The following is a 24,692-nucleotide window of genomic DNA, read 5'->3' on the forward strand; positions in this document are numbered from 1 at the left end:
GTCACCCTAAAAAAAAAAACCAAAAACCAGCAAATGAATGAACTTAGCATCATTATCTACCTAATACAAGTGAACAGTGGAAAGTAAATAAGTAGGACTAAAGACAGCAAGTGAATGCGAATTCTGAAATCAAGTTTTAGATTTCTGGTTTCAGTTCAGCATAAAAATTCATTATTCTAAAAAATTAAGTGTCTATGGATTGAAAAGTTTTCAGTGTTATTACTTGCTCCAAATGAAAATTCAGCCTAGTAAACTTAGTAGGCTTCCTTGTCTCAGTTTTATTGTATTCTTAGTGCTTTGATAAAAGTTGCACAAAGAAAGAAAGCAAGCAGACTATATATTATCCAGCAATACAGCCTTGGGGATTTGTAGTAGTGATTAAGAAAATTTAACAGGTTTGACAATTTTAAACTGCATCTGCTAATAACCCTGCTTAAGGGTTTTCCTGGGTTCTTTTCAACGATTTGGTCCTCTGCAAGTATTCTGACAGCTCCTTTCTTGCCTCTTAAAGCATCCCATCCTTGCTCCCTCCTTAAACCCTTAAATAATCAGGCGGGTTTATTGTCTTGATATCAAAACAGGTAACAGGCTTTCATAGGCCCCAGCAAAGTTTTCATTCTCTAAACCAGATGGTTGGCACACAGCAAGGTAAGGCTTTTCTCCAGCTGTGAGCCACAAAATTCATCTTGCAGGGTCCAGGTAATGCAGTGTTTCTCAAGGATAGGATGGCTGGCTGCCTGGGCATCTCACAGGTCATTGCTTTTTGCTGTGAGGCTGTTACTGTCACTGAGCCATGTGAAGCACAGAAGAAAATGACAAAGGAATTACTGTTCATCAGGAGGTTTATGGAGAGCAGTGACAGTACCACCATCCCCTTAACTCCTGCTGTTGAGACGTTTGGATCCTCCAGCACCACAGTAGTTTCTGGTCTCTGGTGCTTCCTCCATTACGACAACCTTATTTTCCCAAGTGCTGTTTGTGGATGGCTGTTTGACCTTGCCCTTTCCCCCTTCAGAAATACATTCAGCAGCAGGGTAGATCATGTGTATGTGAGGGTAATGCTGAGGAATGATGTTCCAAAGAGGTCTTCTGATGTAGCAAAACCTGTCTCTGACTTTGTGGGGGTTTCTGAGAAGTTTGTTTTAAGAGGCAGTACATCTCTCTCCTTTGTTGTGTGCCCACAATCCATGATGGTTTATAAATACTGACAAAAGCCTTTTGCCTCAAATGCTGAGTTTTCCCCACCTCTGGCTGTAGATGTCTCCTGGAATCAGCAGCTGCTGACAAGGCGATCTCCACAGTGCGCGGAGGACATTCGGCAGAGACCATTCCTGGGCCAGGCTGTGGGACAGCAACCAAGCTCTGCAGGGGAAGCAAGGAGGTGAGAATATAAAGGTTATTGAAGAGATTGAGAAGTCCTGCTCGCTCTGTTCTCCCTTACACTCCTGCTCAGCATCTTTTGTTGGTTGGGTTTGATGAGTCCTGCAGTGTGAAGATGTCCTTCATGTCTGGCTTTCCCACAGAGACTGCTGACATTTATCTACTTGATTTCTCATTACAGGCACCACAGTTACTCATTTCAGGAGGGAGCACACCCCCTGCATGCCTCTCTCTTCTTTCCCCTTAGCTCTTTCAGCACATATCTGCATAACTTTTCATATGCTTAATTTGTTTTAATTGCCTGAGACAAATATTTGTAGGTAATAAGTAGCTAAATATGAGGATGGGGTTGTCAGGTTATATCTGCCTCTTTGAAGATGGTATCCAGGAGCTTCATTCCTCATCTTCCAAACACGTATTGATTGCTACTTTCTAGTACTTTAAAGATTATGCCTTTTAAAAGAAGATTGAGATAAAATAGTATTTGCCTTCTGCTGTAAACTTTGGTGAAGTGTTTTTTTCTTGCTACTTTGCCTGTGGTTTTTGAGTAAGCCTTACTGAATGGTAACACCAGTTCTTTTGGTAAATAAGGAATCTGTCTGCCTAGTATTTACAAAAAGAAGCTATGCAACGAGAAAGTAACGTCTGTTTTCATTAGCATATATATAAACACAGTCTTCTGCAAAACCTGTTACCTCTATTAAGATTGTATCCAGTCAAAACTAATGTAGATTGAGGTTTGATTACCTATTCCTCATTATAAACTGCTATAAGCTGCTTGTGTGTATGTTTGAGAAAATTGTTATTTAATCTAGAAACCATTTTAAGCAGTTACAGTTTGGATCAGTCATATGATTTCTGATAACAAAAACCATGGTTTTGATCACCAAGCTCTTTCAGAGTAGCATAGATAGCAAATAACCATTAACCAAATAAACTGCCTTTCTGTGTTGGTAGCTTCCTTTTTACTCAGTAAAGGGCCAACAGAGGGTGTGGTGTGGTGTGGTGTGACTTGGCTTAACCCCCCCTCATCATGGTGGGAGCTGTGATGAATTGGTGGGGTGGGCAGGAGTCTCCATATGGCTGATTACTGTGTGAGTTACCTGACTGAGCAGCAGCGAGCAGACTCAGAACCAAAAGTCCTGAAATTCACTAACTGGAGTTTCTCCGTACAAAACCTGGTTTCATTTGTTGTTCACCTGTAGTAACATGTCTTCTCTGCTGTGTTTTAGGGCAGGCTACCATGAGAACTTCCGATCTGGGCCGTCATCTCCCTGCTCTCCTGCTGCTCTCAGTCACTCACCCAACAGGTACCAAAGGTCAATAAGGAATTTTGCAGACCAGGCACATCTTGTTGCTGGGGAACTGCCAGAGTGAAAATCACATTAGTATTATGTGGATGCACTATTAAGTCTGCAAGGTGTTGCAATTCATACCTGTCCATGGGATAAACATGTAGCTCCCGTATTTTTTGCCAGCTTCAGTGGTACTGTTACATTTTCAAATAACACAGTTCAGAGAGCAGCTCTAGAACTCTGCTTGATCATTGAAATTTCAATAAAATTGAAATGGGACAGTATAAACCTCAGTCAAAGTGTGAGCTCAGAGCACTTAAGCCAAAGAATATCTTCATTGTGAATAGTCACCTGCTCAGGAGTAAGATCTGCTCTAGACATTGGCACTTACTGATTTAAAAATAATTTTTTCCTTTCATTTCCAAACTAGAAACACATTTTGCTGTTTTGCTGAATTTTACTTTGCCCACAGTCATGCTAATCTCCTAGAGATTTGATTCTCTCAAAGCAATCTGTACATTTTTCAGTTAGTTATGTGTACCAACTCTAAATACATGTAGCCTGATTAAATCACTGATAATTTGGGATATATTAAAATCACTTTGCTTATTAAATAGGGTAAATTAATACAGCACAGAACACAGCAAGTTTCCTTCTTTTTGAATTGCATTGTTCTTCACTTTTCAGAGCAAAGCCCTCATTTGCATTGACATGAAACTATTGGGAATTTTTTAAGTGAACAATTTATTATGTTTTTCTAACCATAGCTGCAGTTTTGGTGGGATTGCATTTCCTTGCTACAGGTCACTCGTTGTGATAGCTACTTCATATTATTAAGTAGCTATATTCTGATCTGAGAATCTTTTGCATGATCTTTTTCTGACCTAAATCTTAGTTTTGTAAACAATAGATGGGATATAATTAATTTTTCCACTAAAACATTAGAAAACTCTTAAAAATTTCTCAAGATCCGAGACTTTAATTTGCTCTTGTAGTAACTCTGATAGTGGAGAAGAAGTAAAAACAAAGGTGAACTCCAAAATAACATAGAAGCAGAAGGGTTAAGGCTGTAGGAGGGGGAAAAAAACCCCAGTGAAGTTATTCTAAAAGGAATAATGATAATGAACCAACAAGAGGGTCATATGTCTGTGCTGCCTGTGTACATAGTGGGCTCAATAGTTGGAAGAAAGGGCAATTTTCTAATTGTGATGAGTTTTTCTGCTGTTTCTGTCTCTCTTTCTCTGTGTCTCTTTTTTTTTTTTTTTTTCCTAAATGGCTCTTTTGTCACGCTGCAGTCCAGATCTGTATCTGTTGGTGGCTTATTGTGTTGCTGCATCAAAACCTCATAGCAAGAGATTGTAAACTTGCTTATCTGAGTAGTATTTCATCAAACTGTCTTTTCAAAACTCATGAAGTATCACACAGTTTTTCTCCTGGTTGAAAAAAGCATTGGTGACACAGAGTGACAGGGGATCCCTTTTGCTCTCAGATCTATCTCACTAGGCCAAGAATCAGTTCTGGCAGGCTGACAGGCAGGAGAGAAGTGAAAAGTATGAGACCCATAAAGTGGGTAGCTGCACTGCCATTAAAACCATTATGAAAAAGGGCACCAGTTGTTCCTGGGGCTCTGAACCTTCACCCACCTGTCATCCAACAGTAGATTTAGGAGAGAGGTCTAGACAGTCCTTCAGGACTGCTGAAGGTGCAAGTTGAAGAATTTTCTGCATTGCAGGTGGAGATCCAATTTCAGGTTTTCTCTGACTAGTTATAGTATTAAGTGGCTGCAGCAGCACAGTCTGAAATGAGTCAGCCAGTGCCTGGTCTGTGCTACTGTAGTTATGCTGTCATTTTAGCATCAGTTGCAGTCTTCTTGAAGCCACATTTTTCTCTCAGTTGTAGTGTTCTTACAGCCATGTTTGCCTCCTAGGTCTGTCAGCGGGAAGAAGCTTTGTTCTACCTGTGGTCTGCCTCTTGGAAAAGGAGCTGCCATGATTATTGAAACACTCGGTCTCTATTTCCATATTCAGTGCTTCAGGGTATGGTTCTTGCTTTATTAAGAAAAACCTCAAGTCATGCACAGTGCAAGTAGAGAGTAGATATGAAAATGGAAATGAGAGGACCAGGGGATTTACATGGTTATGTCTGAGCATGTTTGTAAAGAAGTGGAAATAACACAACTAATGTGTTATCTTGCAGTCAGACACATTAATTGGACTAAAACCTGTGATCAAGCAAGCAAATTTAGCTTCTGTTCTTACAGGGGGGGAACTATCATATAATTTCTCTGTTGTGCTCATTGTTTTTTAAATATAACATTATTTACCTTGCGAGTTGTTTTCTTTTCCTTCCAAAAGCATGATCAGTCCCAAAGCCATCTTTGATCTGCCCCATGGTTGGAAAGCTTTGACAATGGAATGAATGGTGTATTCTGGCTTTTACCAGAAATATTTCTTGACTGTTTTGAGTGTTTTCTAGAGAAATCAGAAAGCATCCATTTTGATTATCTCTGGCTCAATTGATATTAGACATTTGTGAAGACTTTTTTGATTTTAGACATTTACCCAGACTAAATCTCTGGCCTCTTTAAACTTTGTCCATTACAACTTACCTGCCTACAGAATGCAGCCTCAAAGTCAGATGTCCCATATAAGAATTAGGCTTTACTTCTGTGTAAGCAGAGGCTGCTAAAATCCAATCCTAAACACTTCTGACTCTATAAAAACCCTCTTACTGGTTTGCAGTGTTCCCCAGGAGTATGGGCTGGGTTCTAGGTGGGTATTTTTTTCACCGTTCCAAGAACTACTTGAACAAAAGTAAAAATTTGGGAAGAGTTGTGACAAATAGCAGGTCATGGTCTCTCTTACTTTCTGTGTTCTTCACCTGACAGTGTGGGGTTTGCAAGGGCCAGCTGGGAGATGCAGCGAGTGGCACGGATGTCAGGATCAGAAATGGCCTTCTGAACTGCAACGATTGCTACATCCGATCCAGGAGTGAGTACCGAGCCTGGCAGCTCTGACAGGGAATGCTGTGGCCATGATTTAACTGCTGGCTTCGTCCAGCTCTGACACTCAGGTGTGGCTTCACCATGGGAAGAGGAGTCTTCCCACGCCATTTTAATGATTTTCTCTGATCAGAAAAGATTTCCAAGCCCATTAAATTTTCCCAGAGGATCTCTGTTGAGCACTATTAGACTCAAAGGTTGTTTCTGTGCATAAACATGAACTCCTATACTATGCACAGATTTTGCATGACCCAGAGGCTTGGATCTCTCACATCACATGAGACAATGTAAATAATTCTACCTGATCTAGGACCCTGGGCCATATTTGGAGAAGTTCCCATTTTTTTAAATCTCTAGGCCTCCCTTTTGTGGACAAAATGGTCATGTAAAATATTAAGAACATTCTGTAACTTGTAGTGAATCCTTTGGGTGGTATCCCCAGATGTGTGCTAAATAGTGTTGCTTGCTATAAATTTTGAAGAATGAGCCCAACAATTGCATATCAGAAAGAAAACTTTGTGATTTTGCTGCCTTAGAGCAGGTCACCTAAATGTCTTTCCAAGTCCTGGATTTCTGTGACTGGTACTAAATTACAAGAACATTTCAGATTTGCCCCAATGTCACCAGTGATGGTCAGTGATCATGCTGGTTTCCACCTTGTGGAAGTAGCAAAACAATAGGATTAATTGTCTTCCTGTTAAATATTTTTTGGGATATTCACTGCCTACAGTTCCAACTGGTAAGTGGACATCTAGAGGTCTTTTTGCTTGCTACTTCCCTTGCCCTCTCTCAAAAGTACTGGCTGCAGAAATTCAGGAGTAGGAAAAGTACCTCCCTACCTCTGCCAGAAGAAAAATGAGTACTTTTGCTCTGGCGCTTCAGGAATGAGATACTTCTCCAGCAGCAGAGCTAGAGGGTGCTATTGTATAACTGGTTTTTTTGGCGATTTTTTTCTTAAATTCTGCTAAGAAATGTTATCAACTTTTTATTATTTATTTAACCTGAAATATTTAGAAATAGCGTTTTCCCCTTCCCTATAGTGCTTGATACTATAAATCTTCCTCATGTGGATGAGGTCCTGACCCTTAAAATGCAGATTTACTCATCCAGCTTTACAAAAAAAGAGAGGAAGGTATAAAAGTTATCATTTCCTTTTCTTCTTAGTCCTTTTTACTTAAATGAAAATCTAGGTCCCTTGAGGATAGATAAAGGCTCAAAAATTATCAGCTTATATGCTGTAGAAATCACTCTATCCATTATAACTTCTACAGCAGTGTTACTAGAAAATGCATTAGAGAGCTGTGTGCAGTGTTTCATGTAACAGTGTTTTGCATTTCTACATGCCCAGCAGAATGGTAACCAAGTCCATGACAGAGGAAATAGGTTTTGAGAAAATGTATGGCTACTGAAGAATAATAATGGCATGGGGGTTTTAATTTTTACAACAAATTGCCTCTTCCTGCTGGGTCCACTGGTCATGCAAAATCTCAAAATCCAGTCAGTTGAATTTAAGCTGCAGTAACTGTTGTTGACAATTGAAAGGATAGAACTGTATGCTTTGGATAGAACTGTAAATATTGCTAGTTGCTATTTTTTAGCTAAAATTTGATGCATTGCACACCTGAAATTAAGAATAAACTGGTCCAATGTCAGTGTTTTGCCTTTGAGTTCTGGGAATAATGCTGCAAAATGTCAAATCAAGTTGTTTGATTGCATGGCTTGTGCCTTCCTGCCCCCGTGAAACCTGTGCAGCAGTGGGCAGAAGTGACAATCTCTGACTAACCTAGGGTTAGTCAGTATTGTTTGGAGACAGTTATGGACATCTTGATGAAATATTTTGACTCCCAGAAGCTTATCTGAAGAAATGGACAATTCTGTTTTGAAATAAATCGTCAAAAAAGACGACTAGAGAAGCATTAAGGATTATGTAGTAGTCCAGGGTCCAAAATATTTCTGGTTTTCAGATAAAAGTGGATGGGGCTTTTATCAGTAGGTTGTTTCTGTTCAACGAAACCTCACAAGGAAGGAAATTCTCTATTCAATGTCAAACACAGGGAGTGGTCACAGGTTGATGAGAGTCAAAGTCAAAGGCTGCAGAGTCTTAAATAAATATACACACAAGTACTTTGGGCGTAAAATAAGATAAAACTTCATGCAGAATGCATTCAACATGTGGTAAGGAAAATGTATTTCCACTGGAATTATGCTGAATCTTTGTCATAGTTACTGCCCCCCCCCCCCAGCTTTGCATAAGAAAGAAAAGACAGGGCACAAATATATAAAGATACATTTTTTTGAATTGTAGAGATCATGTACAGAAAAGTCTATATTTGTTAAAATTTGTAACCAATAGCTTGTTTTGGTTTTGTTTTGTCTAGCTGCTGGACAGCCAACTACATTGTGACATGACTTTCAGTCCTAATAAATTTCAAGAAGGAACTCTCTTCTCATATGTATCGGCTGCCTCCAGACAATCACTTGTAAAAGCTTGAATCCATGGACATGATGGCTCTCATCTCGTTTTTAAAAAACTCACAAAAAAGCTGCACCTGCTCCTTTGAAATGCAATATGTTGGTTTTTGCTTCCTTAAGAAATTTGCAAAATATGTATGACCATGTTTGGGAAAGCAAAGCCTGAGTACTATAAAAAAAAAAAAACAAAACCACCTTTCAGGTATGCTTATGATACCCAGTCTGTTACCTTGTTCTTTTGAAAGTAATAAGAGAATAAACATGCAATAAAGCTGTTTTGTTTTAATATTTCTAGCAATTAAAAACTTTAAGTTTACAGAACCTTTATAGAATATGCCAACTTGAGCTGAGAAGTAATTTTGAGATAGTATCTAATCAGTGCATTTGGAAAACTAAACATCACAGCACGACTTCTCTGTTATAACTGAAGCTGTCACTTTTTTTATACAGAGACTAGTTTGATAATACATCCTGTACTTCTGAAGCATTTTTTGTTTATACTACCTTCAATGGAGGGTAGAAGTTAAACAAATAAATTATTGCACCTTTAGTCATAGGATTTTTTGTTTGTGTACCTCAAGTAATGTTCATGACTATAGCTTAATATTCTCTGAAATAAAGATTTCTTCATTAAACCTAAAGACTGCATACCATTAACAATGGGAAAATTCCCATCAGGAGCAATCCTTCTTAATAAGCCCAGCAGCCTGTGTTGTTATTAAACTCGCTGGAAGGTGATGTGGGGAAGAGCAGCTGAGCGGAGCTGTGAGTCTCTGAGCTGAGCTTGATGCTGTGGTGAAGCTTTTCTCTTTGGCATGTGACTTGCCAATTGATTTGAGTGGGCTGGACATCTGCTCATTCACTTGCAAACATTACACTTGGTTGAAATCTCATGCAGAGAAACACATGTGGTTTGGGTAAACCCCCAGGGTGGAGAATTAGACATCCTTGAGCCTGTGTTCCTCCATCCACTATCCAAAAATAGTCAGCAAAACCCAGAAGTGTGGAAGATGGGCAGGGAGGAGGCTGGAGCTGCAGGCAGAAAAACTACCTTGCCTGTGTTTGGCACAATTTTCCTTTGTGCTCTTTGATGAAGCATGTGATCCAGCAGCTCATTGAAACAGAGGGTTCAGCAGATATCTACAATACTCAGACAAAGTTAGGAATGTATTGCAACTGTAAAATATCCTAAGACTTTTTGGTAAACAGTTACTGGAAATACCTTCAAATGGAGGGAAAAAAATCTTTTTCTGCCTTAAAACCACTATAAAACTAAATGAATAGAGATTTCTTTTATCTATGTGCATATCTGTCATCTTTTGATGTGTTGGTAAATAGAAATGAAGTGGTTATTAGGGAAGCAATAATTCTGAGTTGTTCTCTAGATAGCAATTATTTATTGAAATGCTAGACAGTTGCGTGCATGTGAATTGCATAACCATGCAAAACTACGTGTCATCAAACACACCCATGTGATGTCATTGGAGGACATTGTGACTATCTGCTGGAAAGTTACATGTGACTTCCTCAATATTGTGCCTTAGAAAATGCGAAGCTGTTGCACACAGTCAGCAATGACTTATGGATGCAGTAAATCCAACAAGCTGAAGTCCTTCTTGGACTTTACCTGGGGAATATTTTTAAGTAAAAATTAAATAAATCAGACAAATGTTTTGGAACTAAAAGTGATATCCTATATTTTGATCAGCCACCTGCATGATTTACTGTTAAAAGGTTTTGATAACTAGGATGCTTACTCTCTGCTTGTGGTTGTTAAAACATTTTCCCACAAAGAATGTGTAACATGGAAATTCAAGAAGCAGATTTCGTATCTGATGTGGTACATCTGTATAACTCCCTACGCTGCATTAAGGATATGTAAATATATAATGTCTGAACCTAATTTTTAAATGAGACTGTGCATGCTTGTGCATCTATTTGGTATGGATCTCTAGCACTGCTTCACCCACGTGATAGAGTTAGATGTGCAAATCAGTCCCCAAGTGTATCAAAGGTTGGTGTCTCAGAGGTCAGGCCTGCTTCTCATTCATGTAGGGGTAAGTGCCCAAAGGGCTTAGAAGCATGGTTGGGATAAAGTGCATGAAAGAGGGGGGAGGGATATTGCATCACACTGCAGACACATCACTGGGTCTCTGGAGTCGTTTAGGAATTGCTCCCAGTGTCTATCAGATAGTTTTGTGTATGCATGCTTTAGCAAAGTTGATTGTACTCAAAGCGAAATGAAGCAGCGCTCAACAATGACGATTTTTTTCCCCTAATGAACATCTACTCTCCAGCACAGAATAATTTCCAACAGTTTTCCAAATCATACTTGCCAACTTCTTATGTTTGATTTTATACTCCCTCTGGAATCTTACATGGCAAATTCATTCAGGCTAAGATTTTTTTTTCTTTTTTTTTTTTTTCCAGTTTAAACACGTTAAGATTATACATTTCTAGTCAGGAACTTTGAGCACATAAAAAAAATAATGCTTTCCCACATTTGAACTGCAATGTAAATGTATTTGTTGCAAAAAGTGATTTATTATTGCTAAGCAAGTACAATATATGTAATGGGTTTTAGATGTTTTGGAATTTATTTAGCCTCTTACTACTTCAGAGAACCTGAACAGGTGTCATAACCCATCTGTATTTTACAAGCCCATTTTCATGGTGTATTTTTTCCTTACTCTTGCTATGTAGTGTTATTGATGCAGTACATCTGTAGTTTTCAGTGAATGTCGTAAAGGTTGGTGAACCAGAGGGGAACCATCCTTATCTGCATGTCCATTCAGGGACAAGGATTGCTCTCCTAGCTGGGGCTAATGTTGAATACCGATTATGCTAATCTTCCCCTTATTTTATTTATTCTAAAATGCCTCTGGAAATTAGGAAAACTTGTCTAAAACTCAACAGCTTTTATAGTAAATGTATGTTTATAAATAAAATGTTGATTACCTTTGGTGGTGTTGATTTTACTTATTCTAACTAACTTCTATTGCGTGAACCTGGATTGCAGAGTAGAGGCTTCTGCTTGGTTGAGCTTGGCTGACCCAAACTATGTTTCCCAGGACTTAGTGTATGAGATGAGACAATAAAAAAGACGTGGCTGAGATGGCACGTGGCAGAGCATGTGTGCCTGTTGTGGTGAAAGATGAACAGAAAAGGCTTTCTGTGGAGAGGCTAACCTAAAGTCCTCAGATCTTTCATCTGTGTTGGTGGACTGTGGTTCAGACTTCACCCAACAAAGCACTTTGTATATGGCAGTGCTAAATATGTGCTTAATTCCATTTCCATGTAGCAAAGATCCTGGAGTTTGTGCTTAGGTTTGCATTGGCTAAGGTATCTCACTAACTCTTGAATTGCAACAAGGGTAAAACTTGTCCAGTCACCAGCAGAAAGTTCACAGAAAATTTTAAACTAATAACTGCCCCTTTCTCTATTGAGTCTTAAGTGGATGACAAGTTTGAGTTTGTGCCAGTAGAACATCTCGGCTGTCAGATGAGTCATGAGGATGTGCAGACAATTTAATTTTTCATTCATTCATTCATTCATTCATTCATTCATTCATTCATTCATTTATTCGGAACCATTATCCTGGTTCCCCAAAGGCAGGGGTGGTGGCCATGCGCTATTCCAGCGTGTCCATGAGGGCCAGCACTCTCTCTGGTGGCAGAGGCACGCTGGCATTCCCGGCAGTGCCACTGGGGCCCAGTCTGTGGGAGCTGCTCGCTGCCACTGGAGGCTGCTCTGAGGCTGGATTTGAGGCAGTCAGGCTGCTGTTTCTGCTCCAGCAACTCTGCACCAAGGCTGCTTGGCACACAGACAAACTCTGTTTGTGACCCCGATGAGCTGGAGAAAATGGTGGCAATCCTGGTATGATTTTTGTAATATTGTTATTATTATTACTATTTTCTAGTGAATGTGACCTGCACAGTCATTTATGGTCCTAAAAGGGAACCATTGGCGTTGCATTCACCAGGCAAAATAATTTTGAATACCTTGTAAATGGGGAGTTGTGTCACTGGGTTACATCCCCAGAACCTTCACCTGCAGGTAGCAAAGGCTGCCTGGAGGGCCCTGAGGGAAACCACAGGGCTCACAGGGCCTTGGCATCCCTGGGCAAGGGGATGTTGAGCATGTTGAGCAGTGGGATGAAGCTGAGGGTGTATGGGAGAAATAGGAGGTGAAGGGAGAGACGAGTGGGCTGTTACAGCTGAGGTTCAAACATCAGAGCAGAGGATACCCCACACAAAGAGGGATGTGAGTGTGGCACCCCAGGAGAGCTCTGTGCCTCCTCCTCATCCTGGCCAGGTGTGATGCCCCCATCCCTCTCCTATCCCCCATCATAGACTTGCTGGGACAAGTGCTCAGTTTCTTCCATCCAACCCACTTTGTTTCTCATTTATTTTCTCTCCTTTGCCAGTGTTTTGGTGCAGAGGCCATCAGTGAACACAGGCAGGTGCTGGTAGCTGCAGGAGGCTCTAGGCACAGTGATGAACATCAGTAGCTTGCTTACCTTGTGAGTATTGATCATGATCCAGTGAACTCTTCTGGAGCACAGTTAAAAGCAGGCAGCTACCACTTTGTTTAGAAAATTAGCTTTAGATATGGGTCTTGATGGGTCCCCTTCCTAGTAATGGGAGGATAGTCAAGTAGTTACTCAATAAAATGTGCAGAGTGGAAGCCTGCCCTTCACCAGGTTGGGAAACTGGGGAACAAAATGACAAGGTGACAACATGACAAGATGACAGAGACACATCTGCAGTGAAATTCAGAAGGGGTTGTGAATGCTCAAAATGAGCAGATGACCACTACTTGAATGGGAAAACAAAAATGTCAGTAAAATAAATCTCCTGTAAAGGCAAACAGGTCTCCTATACAGTTTTAAAAGCCTCCGGTAGGAATGTAATTTCATCTGAATTTCCTGATAAGGGGAAATGACTAAACTGGAAGCTGCTCAAGTTTTTCAAGTAATAAGAGCCCAAAAAAAGAGATAGAAGGTACAGGACAGGATGTGACTCTTCCTACAGTACAGTGGGGGGTTGGCATTTGAGGATTATTGGGGTTGCCTATTTTCTAGTTCAGGTTTTTTATAAAATGTACCATGAGTTTAACATGCAAGAGGGAGCTGCTGCTCCATAGATCTTGTGGAATGCCTCATGCTCTGCCAGAGTAAGTAGTGAAGCTAGGTAAACCCCAAAGCATATGGGGTTTTAAGTAATTTAGGAAAAAAAGCCCTCCATTATTCAAGATAATCTTATAAGTCACTGTTCACTCATCCATAGAGTCCATCTGCTTCCCTGCACCTGATGCACTGTAAATTCTCTTAGCTAATGCCACATCCATAGCTCACAGATGTAATTTTTTTCCTAAGCAGATGACCTGCTGGTTAAAACCTGCAGAAGCCAGTCATGGGTATAGAAACTAAATCAAAACTAACCAAACTGCAAATCTTTCCTTGAAATAACAGAATTTATCAAATGGGAAAAGAAAGTAAGATTTCAAAATTTCCTTTTATCTTTTATATCTGATTATAGACAAAACCACTCCAATTACAAACACAGAAACAGAAACATGCTATCCACATCTCTGGAAACTTTTTGTAGTAATGCTGGAACTGCTGTTCCAGGGGCCTGGACTTGGGGGTTTGCAATGGCTGTCCCTTTCTTTCAGTGGCCACATGCTCTTTGGTTGTCTTTAGTTTGTAAAACTTTGTGAGTGTGCACAGCTCAAAGAAGATGTTACAATAATCCTCAATATAACAATATGCCCCTGTCATTCAAATTGAGGATGTCACCTCCAAATGCACCTTCCTGGGACCACATCTAAACATTGCCAGGTGAGAACAAAGTGGCTATTTTTCCAAAAGATGTGAAATGTAGGGTTTTTTAAAATCTAATTGCAAACTTTTCTTAGGGAAAGTGAATTCCAGTGAGTGATTTGGCATCAGTGTGGTGCATTAATTAATACTAATGTATTGAAGTAGACTGGGTTGCAGCATGAGCTTTCTGTGTTGGACTTTGTGCAATTATGGAGGTCTTAAAGTTTTTCCTGAGTGGTACACAATGATAACACTCAGATAACTTCCAGCCTGAGGCTGAAGCTCTCTGAACTCTTTCATGAACTGATGTTCTGGGGGTTTTCTAGAAAACATTTGGCTTGGCTCATATTTGATGCTTTTTGTGCCCTTCCTGGTTCCATGGTTTATACTGGAACCATTCTTGGGCAGAGGAAGTGGTCATGGTTTGCCATGGTCTCTGGGGAGTGGAAGACACTGCTTACAGAGTCTGGAGAGGGAAAGCCCTGCACTGAAGCCAGACGTGGCCCCTGCAAACCCTCTGTGCCCAGCCATGTCCCAGTTAGGCTTCAGACAGGCTAAATGTGAAGACAACAGTGTTAGATAGACCTATGACATGCATTCTGTCTTCTAAGTATTCACAGGTCTTCAGCTGTGTTTAAAATGGATGGATAGAAGAACAGCACTCTATGTAAAAAAGAAGCCAGTTAACACACATCTTACTCATGCTCCTAAATGCATTTTGTATCTTGTTGTTATTTTATAACAGGTAGGATGACATTAAGAGGGGATCTCTGCCACTAACTGATAAAATTACAAATTGTTCCAGTGGACTGAAGCTGAATTTTTAAAATTAACTTGCACCCTCACAAACCCACTTCCAACCATTTCTGTTGGAATGCCACCTACATGTCCAGTGTGCATCTGTGTGACGATGGCAGTGCTGGCAATTAGTGGCAGAGGCCAATCAACCATCCTGAACTCTCATCCCCTGCACTTTGCTTCTGCCAAAGCTGTTATCTCTCCGAGCATTTGTCACAGATACACGGGGGTACTCAGCAGTTGAAAAGCCATTATCTCTTTCAAAAGCAGTGACTAATGTGCTTTTGCCCGCAGCAATGTGGAACGTCACAGGAAGATTTTGCTGTAGAATCAGCTGTGTTTACCTTGTGGAAAAACAGCTGCATTCTCCTAGCATCTTTTTAGAGAAATAGAGGTCTTTATTTCTTGCAATTTTTTTCTGATAGCTTTCTTCTTATATTTCTCCTGGAATGTTGATTGGTATTTTTATATCCTTCTGTCATTAGCAAAGAGGCAATTTTAAGGTTTTTCTCCTCTGACTAAAATAATATTTCACTTGACTGGATGATACTGTCCAGTGAAGTGAAGTGTAATTACATGTCATTTGATAATGAAAACTTAAAAGCACCTTTCAAAAAAAATGACAGCTGACTTTTCTGCCTGTGGTGGCAGCCCATCCACCACAATATTATGCAACACCAGGGCCAGTGTATCCCACCTGGTGGCAATGCACAGTGGTGAATCAAAATCATCATGGGCACTCCATGCACTCCCTTTTATACAGAAAAGGATGGTGCCTGTAGTTCATTGCAAGGCGTGCCTTGTTAAATCATCTCTTACGGCAATGGACTTCTGATAAACTTTTAGAAAAACCAAACTCTAAGGAGCTCAGGTGATGGCACTGCCTTTGCAGTGATTCTTTTCATTATGGGAGATGAAGGGGAAGGAGCAAACTTTTCATTTGCACAAGCTGCAAGCCATCCATGCAGTTGGGTTTATATCTGGGAAAAAAGCCTCCATGATTATGTACAGGGACATTCACAGTCATTGCTGTTCTTGAAGTTGATGTAGGTGGTACAATAACTTCAAAGCTGTTTTTTCACATGGGGATGTGTGTTAGTAGTTAAATAACTGAACAAGATGTTCATTCAAATAATGATGGAATATAATCACTTGATACTTGGTTTTCTCAATATCTCTATCTTGAATGCTTAAAATCTGCTTAACAGCATGAACACAATTAAACATGTAGATGTTTCTTGTTACTGCATCAAGGTTCTTCAAGCAGGTGGCTGTTTGCACATGCTGAAAATAACAATAACTGACAATAACACTTGTGTGTTGTTACCCCAGGAGCTGAGGACTTACATTGTACTTGGTAAACTTTGATGGAAAAAGTGATCAATTTTTATTCCTACCAGATACAGGCAAGGTAAGAGGAAAAGATGAATAAATCATTGGATGCAGAAGAGCATCCTAACTTCAGGAACTGTGTATCTGTCTTGGGAAAACTACTTCCACGAGGATCAAGCTCTCAAAAGGTAAATGATGGAGTTGTGGCACTTCTTCCCTCTAGTTCTCAGCCTAGGACATAAGCAGTTTCTCAGCCTTGTTCTGCACGCCAGTTAAATCCAGCTGTGCCCCCATGGCACATCCCAGCTTACCAGGAGGCTCTTTTGGCTGTACCAGCTCTGCACAGCTGCCCACCCAGCTTAGCCCACTGGGCTCAGGGCTTGCTGCTCTCTCTGCACCTTTGCTGTGCATCTGCTACAGACAGCTTCAATTTTTCCCCTCAGATGCTGGGGATTTCCATTTTTTTTAAGCAAGAAATTCTTCTTCAGTTGATCAACACAGCATTTCCCAGCTGCTTCCTGCCCATGTGCAGTCAGAATGAAGGGCTGTAAAATAATCAATGTTGCTGCTTGATGGGCTTTGGAGAGACTCCTGCAAACAGGGCAGCCCTGCCTGCTGGGGAGTGCTCTAGCAGAAATGGGTGCTAAGAAGGTGGTTGGAGCAGCCCAGCTGTGGCAAAGATGCTGCACTGAGACTTTTTATTAAAACCTTGCGGCTAGCAAGGCATATATAAGAAGACCTGTCTCTCTACAGGCTGCCACAGTACTTTTCTTCAAGGAATAAATACCATTTTTATTTATTTACAGTTTTAACACAATATGTGTCTCTTTTGACAGTACTGAGCTGAAGCTTAAATACAAATATCAATTACTTCCTTATTATTGCAGTAATATAAAATAACTTGGACTAGATTTTGAACAATTTTGAATGCCACAATGCATGAGTACAAAATGTCAGAGGCTTGGAAACAGCTGGATTTTCAGGGATGCACACTTGCAGATACATAGAGATATCATTATCAGGCCCCAAGTCAGGTACAGAGCCACTGTTCTTATGTGAAAGCATGGGTACCTAACCTTGGTTTTCAAGGGTTTTGAAGCTTATCATCACCAGAAAACAGCAAAACCCTTTTCAGTTGTTAGTTGAATCAGATTTTAAAACACTGTGAGACAGAAAAATACTATTTACCTATATTTATAAAAGGATACCTGGGTCACAGATCCATTTAATTTGTGCAGAGAAAGAATGTCTTCACTAGTGAATTTGATTTAGCCTACAACCTGACAGCAAATGTGCTTGAAACTGAGAGGAAAACCAAACCAAACCGTTTCTCATGCATTTACCTGCTACTGTGACTACAGCATAGTGACTGTGGAGTTCAGAATGAGCCGACTATCTGAGTACTGCAGCAAAAATCACCAGAGCGAGAAGCCCATCAGTGTGGAGCCGGTCTGTCTAGGCACACGGCAGGGTTTGCCGTGCCCACAGCAGAGCCCAGGAGCAGCGGCAGGGCCGGAGCCGGGCGGCATTGCCGGGCATTGCCGGGCATCGCTGCTGCTGCTGCTGGAGGGGCAGAGCTGCTGGCGCTGGCACAGCTGAGTGGGGCAGGCTGAGCCCTTTGGGGAAACGCCCTCTTGAGAGAAGAGACGGCAAAAATGTTCCTTTTCTGTTAGAAAGCTGATTTAAAAGCTGTAAGCAGACTGTTTTTGTGAGTGATGCCTGCCACAGTGGGGCAGGAACTGTGGTTTATTCTCTGGTCTTCTTTACAAGATTGATTTCTCAGCTGGATGATGTTACCTTGGCTTCGTCTATGAGGAAGGAGAGATGGAAACATCCACACTGCTGTTCCCACAACATTCTGCCTTGAGACTAACATATATTTTATCGTAATAAAATAATTGTGAAAATATCTAAAGATTTATTGGCTGGATGAGAGATGAAGAAAAGGTTTTTCCCTAAGTTTTGGTGCCAGATTATCTTCTCCAGTTAATTATAAAATTATTCAAAGGAATAGTCCACATGGTGCTCCTCTTCTGGAGGTGGTTGCTCTGTAAGATACCTGCCAGGAGGCTGGGATGTGACAGGATATGCTCCATACACGTCCATGCATGTGGCTGGGATGTGACAGGATATGCTCCGTACAAGTCCATGCATGTGGCAGACTGCCCCTGCCAAGGGCAGGCAGCAGCCTGGGGGCCTCCTCTGAGAGCAGATGTTTGTGGCCATCCATTGGTTTTGTTGCTTGTTCTGCAGGGATTTGTGATCTGATGTGCCACTCCATGTACTCCTCACATGTTAAAATCCTGATTTCCCAGGAAAATGATGGCCCACACGAGGCTGGGGCTGGCTGGAAGCTGAACAAGTGTTCCTGCTGGCTCAGCAGTCACCTGCTGGATAAGCACCTGGAAATTAACCTGATCTTCCTGCTGGAAGGGAGTAGCCAAAGCTAGGTTGGGCTGGAAGGAGAACATGGAATCCAAAATATTTGTGCATTAACTGTTAGATCAGCTCATCCAAATATTCAGCTCATCAAAACAAATATTGTAAAAATGAACTGCACAGATGCTACCTGCACTGGAAGTTTAATATGTGTTTCAAAACAAAAAAATCCACCCTTTCCTTTGGTCCTAGCCAGTCATTGCATGGCAGTATTTTCTGGACTGAGTTTATTGATAGATGAGAACATTAAATAGTTAAAAGGATTCTTTCATCTTGGTGAATCCTTCACTAGGACAAAATAAACAAACAAGGAAAAACTGCCCAGATCCTGCTCCTACTTTAAGTCATGGCAAATGTTGTGAGGGTGACTGCTGCCACACAGCTAAAGGACTAAGGCACTTTGTAAATCAAATTTCAAGTAAAGAGATTGGTTTGTGAAGCCTCGTCGGCGTGGAGTCACAAGCTGTCACAGTGTATTAGCATTGTGTTACTGGAGTAAAAAGCAAAACAAATTAAGATGTTTAACAGCTGAAATCTGAAACAAAATTGTGTTTAATGCTGAAAATCTTGTTAACATATTTTCAGGCTTCCCTTTCCCCAGATATTAAATCTCAGTGTGTTTGCAAGCATCTTTTTATCACACATAGAAGCCTACTGTGAGGGAATGAGAACTGTACATGACATATGGTAAGGATGGTGTTTCACCCTGCATGCAAAAGCCTCCTCAGCATTGCTGCAGCATCCAGTGGCACATGGGGAGGTTTTAAGGACCAGGAGAGACACACAGCTGGAATTCCCTCTGTGTGCAGGGTGACAGAAAGCATTGCATCAACAGCAGCAGGCCCAAACTGAAGATTGTACATGTTGTAGCATTTAATGTGAGGGGTAATTTGAACTCCCAAACTGGTTTTTCTTTCATATTGGCTCCCACAATGAAAGAACCATTAAGGGTTTTAGTGATCTTCCAAGACTCTGCTTCTAGCAGAAAATTGGCTCCTTCTCCTTGGACACAAGACCAATTTTTAATTGAATTTCAAGAGATGATGGATGTTGTACTTTATTCCAAGTCTATATGCTAAATTAACAAGGCTGTCTGCTTAGTTTCCTCTTTTGAAACCACACTGAGATGAGTTTCTGCTAATTCTCTTACACAGGGCATTAGACATGTGAACGGAGTCCTTATTCAAGAATTGAAATAATGGGCTTTTTTGCCAAGCTTATTACTTTGGGTAATAATTTGAGCTGTGAGGCAGCAACAATCATTTGCTTTCTGAAAAAGGATTACCAGTTGAATTATTTCAAGTAGAATGAAACTAAACATATATTTTCATCAAAATATTAAAAAAATAATATTTACTTTTAAAAGTATATCTTAAAGCAGGGATCATTCCATTAGGTGGGCTCATTTCATGTTTGTTTTTCCCTCATGCTCCCTCTGGTCACTTTTAAAGATAACAGAAAGTCCCTCAAGAGTACTTTGGATTACAGAGTATGTTTAGCCTGCATTAGGTTTGTTTATTCAGTTATTAGCATCTTAACAGATGCTGTTGATCTGTCAAATATTTGATTTTTCAAAACACAGAAAAAAATTGTATAAAAGTGAATGTTTTTCTTAACTCTGGCCTCTGCAGTAAAATTTACATAGTACTGTACATAAAGAAGATGTTTCACAGAGATGAGCCATTGGGAAGACAATTTAGAATAAAATTTTGGACAGAACCCAGAAAATTTGAAGGCAAAATTCTGAACAACTGGGCAAAACCAAGAACCAGCTCTATTGAGTCTATGTATAGTGCTCTACCAGTAGAAGCTGAGTTGTTTCCTGAAAATGGTGGGGTGGCCATAGAGGAGGCCACCTGCTTTGAGGGCTGTGGTTGGGATTGCTTAAACAGCAATGAGCCTGCAGCTGGGAACACCTCTGCATGGGTGCCTGTTCTTTCTAAATTGGAATGGTTAAAAGCAATTGTGCCTGTAATTCTAAAGGGGCCCAGGATGGCAATGAATATTCCCAATGGTTTCCTTTTGGCAGCACAGACCCAGCAAGTCTTCTCACTTCACATGAGCTTCTGAGATGGGCTGAACAAACCGGCCACATGGAATGGGGCTCTCACTTCATGCATCACAAAATCTTTTTGTCAACTGGAAAAAAGAAACCAATGCAAAAAGGCATCCATCAGTGTCTTCCTCAAGAGGAGGTGAAATACAGAGATGACATATATCAACTACATAAAGCAAAAGGATGAAAGAGTGTGGTTGAAACAGCTGAGTAATTTAAGCATGGAATAAATAGAATAATATGACACATTTTCCATAATTGAATAATGGCCTTCCCACAGGTGACACAAGGTGGAAAAGCGTGTTCAAGTCTTTATTCAGCTGTGATTATGCTTCCAAACAGTAGCTTGTTAAATAAAATAGTAATAAAATACCAAGGTCTTTTTACAGCTTTATATTTCAAAAATCTTTCCGTCCTAGTTATGTCAGACACCAGTCTCATCCTAGTTCTCCCTTGCTTGGAGGTTGCCAGAGGTTCCCTTTTTGTTAATGTTTTCTGCAGCAACAGAATGACTCAGAATGAGTTTTAATTATGGCTCTAGCCTTAATGATCCTGCAGAGCTCATCATTGGGTCCTGGAAGAAGCTAATGGCTTATCTGTTCTGTATTATTCAAATCTTCTTCTCCATCAGTTTTCCATCAATGATATGTCATTTGTTTGAATTTTATGCTAGTAAGTCAACTACTCAAAATTTAAAAATACACTCTGGCAGCTAAATAGAAAAATACATTTTGAAGTTATTTTCTTAGAGCATGAAATTGGTGTGAGTTTTGAAATACTGTATCCTCATAGAGCTGCACTGATGAGCAGTATCTGATTTGCTTTTATAACTAATGTTAGTCTCACTCAATGACACAAATAAGCAATTTGTGCCTCCTGACACAGTAACAGAAAACTTATTTCTCAACAGCTTTGCACTGATAGTAAGCAATAATTTTAATATCTTTGCTCAACAGCCAGCAGCATGGTTAATACCCAGTTTGTTAAAGTTACAAATCCCTTTCAATGATCCACGAATAAAAGTCCTTCTGCTAAAAGTGAATTTTTCTTCCACAGCTCCTTGAAGCATGAGGTGGTGGTTTTGTCAGCAGCACAGAGCTGGCAGCGATGGCAGCACCTGGGCATTTGACACCTGTCATTGCAACCCCCTAAACTGCGAGGCAGATTGGCTCCTGGGGCAAAGGGGGGATCCAGGTGCTCGTGGAAAAGAAAACAGGATGGCTTCCATGAAGAAAAACTGTTTGGGGACAATTCATAGCCTCAATGAGCAAACAAGTGACATGTAAAAGCAGGTTTGATGCACTGCTGGACAACCCCCTGGAGCCCTGCTGCCATTTGTGGGTGAATGGAGACTGTGCCTGCTGTAACAGAGGAAATAGTTACTATGGAGGAGAATAAATTGCATTTCTAGTGCACCTCTCCCCTGCAAGAAAAATCCAACACACCTCTAAAGACACATGTCTCACCTTCTACCTCTGTGCAGAAAAACCTGGGAGACATGATTCCCTCCTGGATAGCAGGACAATCCCAGCTGAAATCTGAGTTCTCCTCTGCCTGAAACTGCAGTGCCAAAGGAGCCTCTTCAGAAAACACATCCCTGGTGGCTAATTTATCACTGGGAATTTATCACAGAACCTAAACTGATGTGGGAAATGCAAAAGAGACACACAGAGGAGTTTCTGAGCCTGCACTTGCAGGCCATGGAGAGGTTTTGGCACAGCTGAGTTTCAGTGGGATCAGAGTCCCCTAGAGTCACACAGCAGCACATCTCCCCCTTACCTTCTCCTTTGCCCGAGGACTCAGACAGGAGAGTCTTCAAAGGTCTCCCACCTGTTCTGCCCACAACAGGTATAATTTTGCTGGGGGATTTTGGGGAATTAATGTTATATCTATCTCTCTTCCCTGCTACCCCAATTAAATGCCTGTAAGAGAGCTTTTCTGCTCCTATTTCATTTCAGCTTCAGGATAAAACTAAGTGATTCCCAATGTGTGGTTTTATTATTAAAAGTTATGCTGAATAGCTTCCATTGAAATCAGTATTTGCTGAAACTTCTCAACAGCTGTAGGTCCAGAAAAATCTCAGGCATTCAGGTATGTTCCAAGGCTGTTCATGCTGTGCTAGGACCACTTTCATTTCAAAGCACTATTGTGTCTTTGGTTCTGCTGACCCTTAATCCTCATATACTGTCAATACTGGTGTGTATTGCCATTTTGGGGTACTTGCCCTCCAGATCTTAACAGATTTTTCTTCTTTAAAACTATTGATTAAGAGGATTTACCCACTGCAGCTATTTTTGTTCCTTCATGGGAGTGCTCCTCTTGCCTTTCTGTATGTCTACCTGCTCAAGAGGATTCTTCAGCTGTACCAGCAGCTTTCACTCAGACAAGCCTGAGAGTGAAAGAGCAGTGACCTCAGCACTGGCAGGGAATTAAGCCTATAATCTAATGGGTTTCTTTTTCCATTTCTAAATAATGGGATTCTATTAGACCAAAGTGTAGTCGCCCATAATGATAATTTATTGTATAGCATATCTGAATTTTGCCTTTTATAAATCATAGAGAATTACACCACACAGTTATATAATTGAATCTTCTATTGTATCATTAATATTTTTCATTGGTTAGAGAAACCCCTTTTTATTCAGAATTCACATATGACTGGGTTTAGAATTTACAGAGGGTTTAATATACCTATTTTTATGTGTTTCAATATTTTCATTTTTATTCCTTTTAAATATTTTGTAATAATTCTTTAAAAGCATTTTATACTTATGAGGTTTTGTACATATCGTTCTGAACAATCTTAAAGACAAATGTAGCCATAAGTTTGTGCATATATATCCTAAAATTTCAACAACAACAAAATGTCATGATCTTTGAAAAGAAATAATTGAGGTTAATTGATTCCCAAACTGACATTTAAATGTATTAGTGGTATACACCAGTGAAAGTATTGATCAGTGAAAGTAATCAGCAATAATAGGAAAAATTAATCACTTTGGAAGATTTATTTGACTTCAGCTGTGGAATGTACTGTGGCCAGGACTGAAGTTGACCCTGTGAATATAACAGGGACTATTTCCAAACAAAACAACAAAGACATGTAAATGAGGGAAAGCTGGGAGGGCACACTGTAACTTGCTATTAGAATATTGAAATAAGTACAGCCTAAGACCTGTGATCTACTGTTTATAAATCCATTTATAGGTTTGAACAACAACAGTTGATTGAGAAGAACACACGAGAAATTTGTTGGTAAAAAATTTTTGTCAAAGGTCTCACTGTCAATAAGTGGAGATTGGCTTCCACCCTGAAATGGGTGGGTTTATGTCAGAAATCTTTCAGAATATTTTATTAACTGAAGCTGTACTACCCAGATATTCTTACTTAAGAGCTCATGTTTTTTCAGAATTCAGTTAAAATCCTCACATCAACCCAATCTTGTGGCAATGAGTCTCAGTTTGACTATCTAGTGAGTGGGTGTGTCCCCTTTTTCTGGTTCTAAGCTAAGCTAAGTCAGGAATCAATCAATCAATCACACTGTTATGTGTTATCCTACTTCTTTTTCCTCCTAACCAGCTTAGGAAGGAAATCAAGTGATGCAGTCACTGAGAGGTGAGATTACATCAGTAAAAATCTGAGGGGACTTGGCTAATTTCTCCAGTGTTTTAGTATTCATACTTAGTATGCTATAGTACAGCACTGAGTAATACAAATTATTAATTCAAATAACTTCTCCACTTTTCTGTGGAGAAGATATGTGCCCTTGATCCTTCTTACCCCTTTCCTATGAATGGCACCAGGTTTGATAATCAGTGACTCAGGCCAGAAATACATCAGGAGTGCTACACCCCCAGTGGGAATTGATTATGATGGGAGTGAAGGGCTTAGATGTCCATCTAGAGCTTCCTCCTTTCCTGCAGCAGGACAAAAACACCCACACCATGTTTATCTAACTTTTTGTCTTCACAGAGATAGTCCCAGTGATAATTAGATTTGCATGTTTAAAGCATCCCTGTTCTAAGATAGGCTGTCACGTAATGCATTACAAGCGCAGGCAGTAGCAGCAGATAGTTTTATCTACCTCTTCTTCCA

At 40.3% G+C, this 24,692-nt stretch overlaps 1 protein-coding gene across 4 annotated transcripts in view; it reads left to right on the forward strand.

The window, feature by feature from the left end:
• The window catches only part of LIMCH1 (LIM and calponin homology domains 1), a 176,195-nt gene extending 167,406 nt beyond the window's left edge, over positions 1 to 8,789 (forward strand). For 3 of the 4 annotated variants that reach the window (XM_054294608.1, XM_054294605.1, XM_054294607.1), the window contains 5 exons: positions 1,258 to 1,381; positions 2,613 to 2,699; positions 4,603 to 4,711; positions 5,563 to 5,665; positions 8,055 to 8,789. In XM_054294608.1, the coding sequence (XP_054150583.1) occupies positions 1,258 to 1,381; positions 2,613 to 2,699; positions 4,603 to 4,711; positions 5,563 to 5,665; positions 8,055 to 8,080 (449 nt within the window). In that variant the 3' untranslated portion in view covers positions 8,081 to 8,789. The remainder of the gene's footprint in view (positions 1 to 1,257; positions 1,382 to 2,612; positions 2,700 to 4,602; positions 4,712 to 5,562; positions 5,666 to 8,054) is intronic. The other variant, XM_054294606.1, reaches the window with a different exon arrangement.
• The last annotated feature ends 15,903 nt before the right edge of the window (positions 8,790 to 24,692 follow it).

The sequence above is a fragment of the Melozone crissalis genome, unplaced genomic scaffold (genome assembly GCF_028551555.1).
Source record: "Melozone crissalis strain CALT ecotype California unplaced genomic scaffold, PUWL_Pcris_2 ptg000006l_1, whole genome shotgun sequence".
Classification (NCBI taxonomy): domain Eukaryota; kingdom Metazoa; phylum Chordata; class Aves; order Passeriformes; family Passerellidae; genus Melozone; species Melozone crissalis.